The 12,835-nt window shown below is 28.5% G+C and overlaps 1 protein-coding gene across 1 annotated transcript; it reads right to left on the bottom strand.

Annotated features, from left to right (window-relative positions):
- Positions 1 to 2,516: 2,516 nt before the first annotated feature.
- Positions 2,517 to 3,594, bottom strand: LOC143600857 (F-box/FBD/LRR-repeat protein At2g04230-like). The gene is made up of 2 exons (XM_077078415.1): positions 2,941 to 3,594; positions 2,517 to 2,807 (listed from the first exon to the last, which is right to left on the bottom strand). Exons 1-2 carry the CDS (start codon positions 3,592 to 3,594, stop codon positions 2,517 to 2,519), a joined length of 945 nt encoding a protein of 314 aa, XP_076934530.1.
- Positions 3,595 to 12,835: the final 9,241 nt, after the last annotated feature.

Raw genomic sequence — 12,835 nt, 5'->3', positions numbered from 1 at the left:
TGTACCACTCTGACCAGACTATGTTGTTAATCGGGCTCACACTGGCTTCAGAATTTGGCTTGTGCGTTCTCAGGGAAACCATAATGTCGGTTATTAGTCATTGTATCACCACAAAAGCATAACTCTCTGGCATAACACACGGTGGGACTAAGACCCCGATGAGCTTGGGATTCAAACTGGCAACCTCGCAAGACCTAGCTTAAATATTCCATTGTCAATATCCACCAAAAGTATCACAAACATATAAAGATCAAATTTGGGTCTCCATTCCAAGCTCCTACCTAGAGGTTCACAAATCAGGTTTTTCAAATACCCGGGTTCGGGTATGACCGGGTATTGGCAATAACCGAGTCGGATTCAGTTCCGGGTATTGTCTCTAAAAACCATACCCTATGTATCGGGTTCGGGTCAGGTATATAACCGGGTATATTTGAATACCCTATTTTCGGGTATTGAAAAAACTCTTTTTTGGTTTTTTCGGGTATTTTTCGGATATATATTGGATTTTTAAAGGGTTGCACGCTTTAGGATTATTTTTCTGGGTATTTTTCGGGTAATACCGGCTATGGATCGGGTATTTGAAAAACCCAGTTCCGGGTATTTTTAAAACCCGGTACGGGTATGGAACCGGCTAGGGTTTTCGGGTATTACCGGGTACAAATCGGGTCCGGTTCCGGGTACGGGTTTTGGTACTGAAATGCATACCCTATGGGTAGGGTTGGGTACGAGTTTGGCTATTAAAAACCCGAGTGTAAAAAAACCGGTTTCAGGTATTTTTATCAGGTCCGGTTCTAAATTCGGGTTTTTTATGCATCCCTACTCCTACCACTAGGCTACAAGTGGGGATGTGTAAATAATTACATATTGATTGAAAGTATTATAAGAATAATAATTTAGTGCTAGTTAAAACAAAAATTAAAAGTTAAATCATGGTACTACATTTTTTTATATTAAAATTTATAATTAAATTGAAATTTTGACCACTTTTAAGAATTTTATTTCCTAGCCTTAGTGCTGATACTTAACGAGTGAGCTGAGTCCGAGTTGGAAGTTAAACTCATATTTAGCTTATCTACAACTCGAGTATGATCGTAGCTCAATAAAATTACCTTTTTAATGATTTTATATGTTATTTTTAACAAGTAACAAATTAACAATAGTATAGTCTATATTATACAAGCCTGAAATAACACATATCAAACTAGTCATGTACTAGAATAATAAGTAGTGAAAACTTAAACGTTGTAGCCCTTGCCGGATAATCAAAGGCTGCCGGAAAAATAGTTTCTTCTTCTTTCTTACTTAAAAATCACTACCAATGGTTCTAACTTTCAACGATTTTTGTTTCAATATACATTCGTTAAAAACACTAAACGCCGTTAAGTTTTTTTTCCGAGTTTCAAAACGATGTTTTAGGGCTTTTGATCGGAAAAACGATAAGATCTGACTGATGTAAAACTTATTTCGAAACGGTGATCCAAGCGACAAATCAATGTTTCAGTTCGGGTATTTGAATTTCCAATTAACAAAAATCAAGTCATCTGAATCACCGTTTCGAGACAAGTTTTACATCAGTTGACTCGTATCATGTTAAGCCCTATTTGTGTTCAATTTCCTATAGTCATTTTAACGTTGTGTACCTTTAAGCTCACCGTTGGAAACGTCGTGCATCTTTAACCTCACTACTGTAACCATTATCACACCTTATACTATACTTAAGTTACATAATGCAATTGGGATGAAATAATATTTCAACGATGTAAAGACAAGTTTGCATGTAGAATGAGCATAAGATAACCATGATTAGCAAGAGGAATTATATTAATTCGCTGTATAGGAACTTAGAGGTTGTTTAATTTGCAAAATGTTTATGAAGGGATTGGAATTTTAAGGAATTAATATTAATTATAATAAAAAATTTGTATTATATTCTTAATGAATTTGGTAACGGTTTCTTTTAGCCAAAAGTGCTTTCTTTCGAGTACTGGAGCCATAGCTATCAAAAATGTTAGGAAACAATATTTAAAGGGTAATTGGATGTGAAGGAGTAATAGACTTAATAGTATGTGGTGCCATAGAATTATAAAAATTGTCGAACACTTGGGGTGCGACTGGACCGGAAATTTTGATTGGAAGCATGATGAACTCCTCAATTGACACATATAATAAACTACATAAATTGCTTAAAGCTAATCAGATGGATAATACAGAAGTCAAAATTGTTGACTTTGACCATAAAATTGCATAATAAGGAACTAGATATCATATAACAATAATGTAGCACAAATAATAATACTTCCGTTAAAGTGTGATTAAGATTCATAGATTACAACTCAATCTCTAGACTAGTTTAATGAATATGAAACGTTGTATTAGATAGCTCGAAAGTGCATTCATGTGCGTTTGAGCATATATAATGCACATTTAGCGGGGCATCGGGATCTATTATGGTGTACTTGGCATCGGGTGACTTATGTAGCAAGTAGCCCTTCAAATGTGAAACATGTTCCAACACTTCACTCAACGACCTGCTTACCTTCTAACAACTTCTGCCTATACAGAAGGCTCAAATCCACCTTCAAACTCTTCAAATTCTGAAACGGTGAACACCAATTCGCCAACTCATCTGGAAACAACAAGAAGATATGAACAACAGAGTTGTAAACTGTAAGCGACTTCACATTGCGTAAAACATTATCAAACAATTTCTTCCTTTGGGGTATTTCGCAATAACCGCCGTACTCTATAATCGCTGTGTCAATAACCGCGTGCAATTTCAAACTTCGGGAAATTACTTCCCCGAAACTCTAAATATTTAAGGTTCGGAGTCGTTATATTACATCGAAGGTTCTGATCACCGCAGTACGAGATTGCTAGCTCCAAAAGATGCGGAGCGTGTACGTTCAAAGTGTTATCATCTGTTTAAACATGACAAAATACCAATTTTAACTTCTTTAATACATGAAACCCAGAGAACGGATCAGGATCCGAAATAATAGCGTTTCGAAGATGTAAGCTGGCCAGATTCTTGAAAGATTCGGATCTTGGTCCCAAATACGAACAACCAATGTCGTTGCGGCTTTCGAGTTTCAAAATTTTTAACGAATCGCATGAAGCATGTGACATGATCGTCGGCCAACTCATCCCTTTTCTATTCCGGCGAATACTAACGTCGAGTTCTTCAACGCCTTGTTTAAAGGCGTAGTCGAAAACCTTTTTCAATATCATGTCGGTGCATTTGCCAACACGTAAGAAGTTTATTCTAACCAACGGGGCCGATCGAGGGACCGATAACACACTGTAAACGAACTTATCGAAAACACCGAGTTTGTTGTTAAAACTATTGGAGTTGAAGTCGAGAAAAGGAACATGAGTCCATTTAGAAGACCATGCTTTCGACAACAACGAGGTTTGAAAGGCGTGTTTGGTGTCAACAGACGAAAGAATACGAAGCTGCAGGTCTTCCGGTAACGTCGAAAGCCGGTCCGCCATTGTTGTTGCGTTTGGTCCTTGTTCTTCATCTTCAAAACGTAATCTTTTGAGGGGTTTCGTCTGGGTTTCGGGTTGTTGTTTGCATAGTCGTTTGACCGCCATTGTTGTTTGTTGTAATTATGTAATTTGGCGATTAAGATTGGTGGTTTTATATAGGGGTTTATAGTCGGTGAACGGTGATGATAAAGATTAAAAGTTCAAATTTTAAATAAATATATTACCGGTTACTATTTGCTGAGTTGTATATTAGGTAAGGAAAAGCATTCCCATTCCATCCCCCATAATTATTATCTGAGTGGAATTGGTAAATTATAGGATGGAATTTTGAATGATTATAAGTGTAAATTATAGAATGCAGAAAGAAATGCAGTGATTTTTTGTAAATTTGAGAAAAATTGTTTGCCCTTATTTATTTTTTAATATTTGTTAGATTGGTTGTGAGTAGAGGATAGAGAAACTGTATGATAAAGTATTATTTAATTAAACAGGGAAGAGAAATATAATATTTTGTAGTGTAATTATAATATATTACAAGTTTTAAGTTTATTTTTGTTATACTACTTTATTCATTAAAGTTTAGCAAAATATTTTCAAAATTTAAAACATTAAATGAATTTCTCAGTTTGTTATCGCTTGGACAACATATTTTTAGATCTATGTGTTTTTTATTACTTTATAGATAATCACAAACAATATTTGAATAAGTAAAATGATTAAAAAAAATGAGTATGGTGTAAGTCCCAAAATGATAAATGAGAATTAGCATAGATCAAATCGATTGCTAGGGGTGTTTTTTGGGTTATTTAGTTGGGTTTCAGGTTAATCGGTTCGGGTTCTTTGGGTTTTTGACGTTGAAAATATAACCCGATAACAAAACCTTTCTACATTCGGATTAAATGGTTCTTGGGTTTATTGAATTTGGTTAAATCGGGAATTTCGGATTTTTAAAGTTTGTGTAGAATTCTAATGTTAAAAGTCTTGTTTGAATTATGATGTTATATGACCTGAAATGATAAAGCAGTTTGTGATCTTTTGCTGCATAAAAACCGGATGTTCACCAATTTGAGCTGCAAGGGCATTTTGGTAAAAGTTTAAAGAGTGTTTGGCAGTTTGACTAAGGTTAGTCAACTGTGATGCCAAGGGTAAAATATGTTAAATTTCTTTTTACACGATTAGATAATTGACCCTAAATAATAAATATAATAAGAAATTACAAGGTGATATATATTTTGTTTACTAAATCTTGTCAATACTTATTTGAAATTCAAAATGTTACAAATCTGAATACAAATTCAGTTCGTTAAGTATATAGTTCTAATGTTCTAATGTTAAAAATCAAATGTTGTTTCCTATGATGTTTGCAAATGCTGTTTCCTATGGTGTTTGCAAATGAACATCGTGTATGGAATTTGTGTGCGACTGGAAATCTTGATTGGAATCATGATGAACTCCTCAATTGACACAAACAAACTGATTAAAGAAAAAAAAACTTGATATAAAAATGATTGAAAAATAAAGGTCCTACAAGATTTGAACTCGGGGTTACTGGATTCAAGTCCAATGTCCTAAACACTAGACCATAAGACCACGTTTATTAAAAGAATAAGCATTTAAATACTAATGTTAAACTTAGAGCATTCTCATCCCATTCTTCATCTCTATCTCTATAATTACACTAAAAAACACTACATTTCTCTCTCCTGTTCAATTAAATAATACTTTTTATACCTTTATCATTACAGTTTTCTCTCTGCTCTACTCACAACCAATCTAACAAATATTAAAAAATAAATAGGGGCAAACAATGTTTCTCAAATGTTTATCTAAATTTACAAAAAATCACTATATTTCTCTCTCCATCCTATAATTTACACTCACAATCCCACCATATAATTTGCAAACTCCCCACACATAATTATAGGGGATGGGATGAGAATGCTCTTATATATGAATCGATCATAAGCTCCAAAAGAAAAGAATTGGGTGCCCTTTTAATCTAACTGATAATTAATTTATTATTTCGGCTCATTAATATCAAATTTGGACATTCGATTTTATTATACGCTTTTATAAAAGGGTAAATACCATAAAAAAAAACTAATTTTTGTTTTGTTTTTTCTAACAAAAATTTCTAAACAACTTTTTTGCAGTTAAAAACCAGAATATTCAAATTGTTTTATAGAACAACTATAATAATAAAAGAATATAAGTCCTTTTCGATGTGGTGAAATGATAGAAAACAAAGGCTCTTCAACGAAGACTTAGGTTGATCCCCATAGACAACACTTTGAGGAGCGTATGAATGGCTCGTTGAAGGAAGACCAGGATATTTGTGATCTCCTATTCAATCCCGAGGGCATCCAAGTTGTTTTAATAAAAAGCTTTCAAAGTTTTTTTCAAATTAACGTGGATGGATTGCAATTGTAGAGAGATGCTAAAGGACTTTTTTAAAAAATGTTAAAAAGTATGTGGTTTTTTGTATTGATATGCTACCTTTTATAAAATTATTCTAGTCATCAAAATGATTGGATGGACTCTCACTTAATTAAAAAATGCCTACCCTTTTAAACACATGAACTTGGACTAATCCTTTTTTCGGGTAGTGGTAGATTACATGAACAGGTTACTGTATTGTACTGAGAAACTCTAGTTTCTTTGTTGTTTTAGCTACTTTTATTATGGATGTTCGTGGTTAAATTTTGATAGATTTTAGGTAAAACCGTTAATAATAATTTTATACCGTTGTAAATCAAAACCAAACCGCTATAAACTAGAGCTTCACCAAACAAAAGCAAACTTTTAGTAAGTTTTGATGTTGGCTAGGTTTTGCGATTCACCTAAGGTTATGCGTAGTAGATTGGCTACAAAATGAGACGTTTTGTGACATGTGATCTTCAGTCAGCAAATGACGGTTTTTTGTTTTAGGGATGTAATGATGTGTGTGTGTGTAATAAACACGTAATTATAATAATAAACACAAACAGGCGACAAACAGACCGCCCCCCCCCCCCCCCCACACACACACACCAAATCGCCCATTTTATCGTCAAGGGGGCGGTGTTCATCCTAAAAATCGAAACATTAAATGAATTATAGTACAAATTATTTTCAAAATTCAAACATTAAATGAATTTTAGATAAATGTGTTATCACTACTTTGACTATGATCTATACATACTATTAAAGCAAGGAGCAATTTCAACATGTCACTATTCTAGGATGTCCACATAAGATGCCACCTCAACTCCATGTCACTCATTTCTTTTCTTAAGCATGCCAACTCAACAATTAAACTATATTTAACTCATTAACCATTTAGCTTATTTTCGCGCGGGTCTTGGATATCCATTCACCCACTAACCTATATTTAAACCATAACATTTCTTATTTTTTTACCATATTCAACATTTTCTCTCTTTCACCTATTAATATATTCCGGAGAATATCATTCAACATTAGTATCAATTTTCCGGTAAGTTTGTATTTTATAATAAACTTCCTACTGTTTATCTATTTTTTCCGGCAACCTTTTTTTTTCCGGTTATTGTTTCTGCTAACTTTTTTATGTTTATTTTCATTGTTAACTGATTTTATTAAAATCAGTTTAGGTTGTAAATCATAAACGGCCATGAAGGTGATATGTGGATGTTTTACATTTTTCCGGTAAGTATTTCCGGCAAGATTTTCCGTTAAATTTTCCCGGCTATGTTTTATACCTATAACAATGGTTATTTTACATTATTTCAGGTTATATGGGTGTTTAATTTGCTGAGGATTTCATTTTAGTTTGTCAATCAAAATCTAATATTCCATTGTTACGTTTTTTCGGTAAGTATTTTCCGGTAACATTTTCCGTATATCAATATTAATATTCTTTTTTATTATTTCAGGCAACATTTTCCGGTGAGTGTCACAGCTTATACAATATTTTTCTGGTAACATCTTTAAATTTCGTTTTTCCGTTAACACCTTTAAAAATTTCCTGTTATTAGTTATAATTAAAATAATCCATAATATCAATATTAATATTCTTTTTTATTATTTCAGGTAATTTCTGACTCATGTAATTTAATTTCACGGAATGATTATGAGTTTATAGTATGTATAGATTTTAATTTTAATGTTGATGTATATTTTATTTTGTTAATTTGTTAATATTCATGTATATTCATCTTATTGTAATTACAAAAAATAAAATACCATTGTATATCGAGATCCGAGATAAGTTTGATCTATATTTTTTTTCCGACGTGTTGTAATCTATTCGATATGAATTATCTCATTAATACCATTAATTTTGTTTGACTTTCCTTATTGTTTTAAATAACTTCATTAACACAAATATTATAATTTAATTATCCCATTAAAACATTTTATATTCTTTGACTTTCTTTAATTTATAAACAACCCGATTTTAAAGTTAATTTGAATTATTAATTAATTATTTTATAGTCACGTGAATATTAATTAATATTTTTTATAATAACAATAAATTAATTAAAAATGTTTTATTGTTAGTTCAAATATTATATGAATTATCTCATTAATATCATTTATTTTGTTTGACTTTCCTTATTGTTTTAAATAACTTCATTAACATAAATATTGTAATTTAATTATCCCATTAAAACATTTTATATTCTTTGACTTGCCTATAAACAAACCGATTTTAAAGCATATTTGAATTATTTCAAATTAATTATTTTATAGTCAACGTGAATATTAATTAATTATTTTTATAATAACAATAAATTAATTAAAATGTTATATTGTTAGTTCAAATATTAAAGTTTAAACGTTAATATTAAAGAATAATTAAATAAGAAAATATGTAACTCATTATACGAATTAAGGTAATTCGTTTGAATATTAAATTTAAATACATTAAATTAATTACTTTTTGGTAATTAAGGTAATCCATATATTTTGAATAATAAATTTAAATTCGTCTGAATTAAGGTAATCCATATATTTTTGGTATATAACCATACTTCTTGGTACAAATTACAAATTAATTACTTTATAGTCAAAGTGAATATTAATTAATTATTTTTATAATAACAATAAATTTTTTGGTATATAATCATACTTCGTGGTACAAATTATCAATTACAAGTTGATTACTTTATACTTAAAGTTAATATTAATTAATTATTTTTATTATAATAATAATTTTTTTGGTATATAATCATACTTCGTGGTACAAATTATAAATTACAAATTTTTTGTTACAAATGTTATATCGTTACTTCAAATATTAATTTTAAAACGTTATTATTAAAGTAAATAAGTAAATTTAGATAAGTCGTTTGAAAATAAGTAAATATGTAAATATTTAGTCGAATTATGGTAAGTTGTTTGTATTAAATTTAATTCAAAAAATAAGTATCCATATATTTTTGGTATATGTTGACTAAAATAATTTAAAAGCTATTATTCTTATATTTATTTTTAGTATAAGTTAATTCGAAAATTTTTATCATAAATTTAGATAATAATAAATATATCAAAAAATTACTTAAAAAATATTAATATTAATATTAATATTAACGAAAGGTTTCACTTGTCGAGTCACATTAACACATTTTATATACTTTGACTTTCCATGATTTATAAACAAACCGATTTTAAAGTTAATTTGAATTATTTGAAATTAATTACTTGATAGTCAACGTGAATATTTTAATTTGGTATTCGAAATTTAAAATTAACGAGATTGAAGAGTGTTAATTTGGTATTTGAAAATTTTCCCATTTTCAAATTAAACTTAATTTGAATGTTTTTTGACCATCAAGTAAATAAGTTAATTTTGTATATTTTTGATACAAGTTAATTTGAAAACAGGTATCCATATTTTACATAATAGAAAACTATATGATTTGTATTTATATTACAATTTTACAGTTACAATATATTATAATTTACGGATTTATTTATCATTTCTATTTATATTATAGTTTACATAAATGAGTTATTAATTTATACTACATAAATTTGAATTATTTGATATACTTTGACTTTCCTTAATTATAGTCTAAACACATTTGATATACTTAGACTTTCTTAATTTATAACAAACCTATTTGAAAGTTAATTTGAATTATTTGAAAATAATTACTTTATAGTCAAAGTTAATAAGTTAATCGATTTTCAAAAATATTAAAGTTAACACTCAATTATATAAGTTAATTTTTTTATATTAACAATAAATTAATTGTCAAAGTTTAAAATGTTATATTGTTAGTTCAAGTATTAAAGTTTAAACGTTAATATTAAAGTAAATAAGGAAATATGTAAATCATTAGACGAATTAAGACTAAAGTTAACCATTAGAATTAATGTTGCATTTTTAATTAAGGTATAACCATAATTCGTTATACAAATTACAAATTTGTAATAAGTATCCATATATTTTTTGCATATAACCATGATTTGCAATTACAAATTTATTATCTAAAAAAATTATACTTTACAAGGCTGTTATTTTTATATGTATATTATAGAATTACAAGTTAGCGTTCATACTATTACAAATTCAAATTTACTTCTAAATATTTCTAAAGTATTACTTCCTAAAAGAAATTCACGAAACAGATTAAGGTTTCAGCATCAATTATTTTATTTATATATAAGTAAAAGTTTGTTATCATTTCTATTTATATTATATTTTACATAAATAAGTAAAATATTGAATAAGATAATATAGTTTTGATATTCACCAGTTATGCAAAACCGAACATTAATAAATTTAACCATTTCATAATTGAGGTTGATAAAGTTTAAATTTGTGTAATACTATCCATAATTATAAACCATTTAATAATTTATCAAAATTCATTCCTTAATTAAAAAGGATTTTTTTTAATAAGCATTTATAAATATTTAAAGTTATTATGATTTTAATATCACCTTCAACTAAACCTATTAATATATTTATTCCTAAATTTCAATATATATATATATATATATATAAAACTGAATATAAAAATCTGATTTTTACTATTTATATGAAATTTACAAAAATATATTATACCATTTGACTTTCAGCATTTGTTAAAAAACCGAATTTGAATAAAGTAACGATTTGATTGAATTTTACCCTTTATATTAAATAGTTATAAAAAATATTTACATATAGACAACCATAATTCACTTCCTATTTTGACTAATTTGTTTCAACCATTTTTTTAATATTATATATTATGATAAATCCATTTCATATTTTTTTCACTATTCATGTCTTAATTAAAAATTTTAGTTTTAATAATCATTTCTATATATTTTAAGTTATTGTGAATTAATGTCAATTTCAAATAAATCCCTTAATATATATTTATTCCTAAATGAGAATAATAAAAACTATTTATTTAAACCATTTTTAAAATACGAATTTTTTACCACTTATATTAAATTTACAAAAATAGGTTATACAGTTGGACTTTGACTAAACTTTCAGAAACCGAATTTTAATAGGTTAACAACTTGAATATTTTTATTAATATGAGTTGACTCTAATTTTGGTAAATGTGTACGTTATTATAATTTTAATAATAATAATTATTAATAATTTACTTTCAAATAATGCACTTACCGTTTAATTAATATTCATGATGTAATACCTCATAATTCATCTAAAATATCCGTTCTTATAAATATAACATTTACGATTTATTTAAATTCAGAACAAATATGTATATTTTACGTTTTCTATAATTCCCGCTCATGTATTACATGGGTCACTCTTTAATTCAAAAGTGGATTTTTTTTAAGATGAAAATTTACTAACTAACTATATATATATATTCCAATCTGACATTTGTTAGAAATAATCAATTTGCAGCAACCAAGCAAGTCTAAGAGACTTACAATACACAGTTGATCATTTATTTCAAATTTCATAAATAGTCATCAACCATTTCAAATTACATTAACTCTAAATGGGTAAAAAAAATATAGCTACAAAGGAAACAGATTAAATGGGTACATATTGAAAGAAACATAAAGCTAAAGAGCACAATATATTAAAACAATATAAGATTATTATTATATGTATTCAATGATTATTTAACACAATTTATCTACAAAATAGTTATAAAGAATTGAATGAGAAAGCTTTTTATATTTCATGAATGATATATATTAGGAATCAACTATATGTCAACTACACTTGAATGAAACTTAATATGTTATTGAATATTGATTAAGACTTCATTTTAAAGATCAATTAATTATTGTATTATGAAAAACTAAATTTAGATTTTTGATTGTCATAACAATTTGTTTTGTAACATAATTTTATAATACACTTATAAAAAGAAATGTCTTAAATATTGTTCATCTTTTAACACATTTTAACGTTGATGTGTAATAAATGTTTTAAATTGATGTGTAAATAAATCGGGTACTATTTTAGAGTAATAAATGTAACACCCGACCAAAGGCGGATTATACATCGGGGCGCCACATATTGTTTCATTACTCGTGACACTATTGGGTGTCAATATTTAATAAATACATTCATTCGCGCACAGCGCAAAGTAAAAATAAGATAACATAAATCATCATAAATCAATATATTATAAATCATAATATTCGAACAGCAATAACTTGTCTTGATACATTTTAATCTAGGTCAAAATAAAGAAAACTTCCTACGTGTCCACAAGCTCCAAAACAGCTACTGCAAACCTGAACATGTGTTAAAATAAACGTCAAACACTTGCGTGTTGGTGAGAAATCAAGTTTAATACAATACATAGATAACCATAAATCTGCGCGCAACATGTGTATGTCTGGTTTTCAACAAGGGTGTAATCTGATCGGGACCAACTCTAAGATTCATAGACTGCCAGTGCTCACAATTGAGCTCACAAACAAGACAAACTGTGCATGTGCAAACAAAAGAGAAAATCATAAACGATAGTTCTCCCGTGTTCATCTAATGGTACCATGAGAACTGCGGAATAGACCGACAAGACGGTTAATGATCCACACATACAAATAAACAGCCAAGTCTACGTCCTCAACACATGGGATACTGCGCGACTAAAGTTCATAAACAGTTTAAGACTCTAAGTTTGTATGAACACATGAACATCCCAAAACATTAAAAGCAAAAAGGGATTAGGTACGAGATTACTCACTTGATAAACGATGCGGTGTAAGATAAAGCAAGAGCCAACTTTAAACAAGCACAAGTTAACCTATAGATAAGATTATTGTTTTAATGATCTGTTTTAAGTTTTGATTATAAGTTTGTATAAGTAAATTATTATATATAATATATATATTACCGAAAATCAGGGCAGAGGAGAGGAGAAAACGGAGGCAAGAGAGGAGGCGG

The sequence above is a fragment of the Bidens hawaiensis genome, unplaced genomic scaffold, assembly GCF_021521415.1.
Source record: "Bidens hawaiensis isolate Kalapana, Puna unplaced genomic scaffold, B.hawaiensis_p1.1 tig00054968_1, whole genome shotgun sequence".
NCBI lineage: Eukaryota > Viridiplantae > Streptophyta > Magnoliopsida > Asterales > Asteraceae > Bidens > Bidens hawaiensis.
The sequence above is the reverse complement of the archived record's forward strand: the minus strand, read 5'-3'. Positions and strand labels throughout refer to the sequence as shown.

What these genes read in the sequence shown, in the direction of transcription:
- LOC143600857 (XM_077078415.1), bottom strand. Translation starts at nt 3,594, where the DNA reads ATGGCGGTCAAACGACTATGCAAACAACAACCCGAAACCCAGACGAAA. An exon ending in TATTAAAGAAGTTAAAATTG is followed by an intron (nt 2,808 to 2,940) that starts GTATTTTGTCAT and finishes TTAAATATTTAG; the next exon opens with AGTTTCGGGGAAGTAATTTC.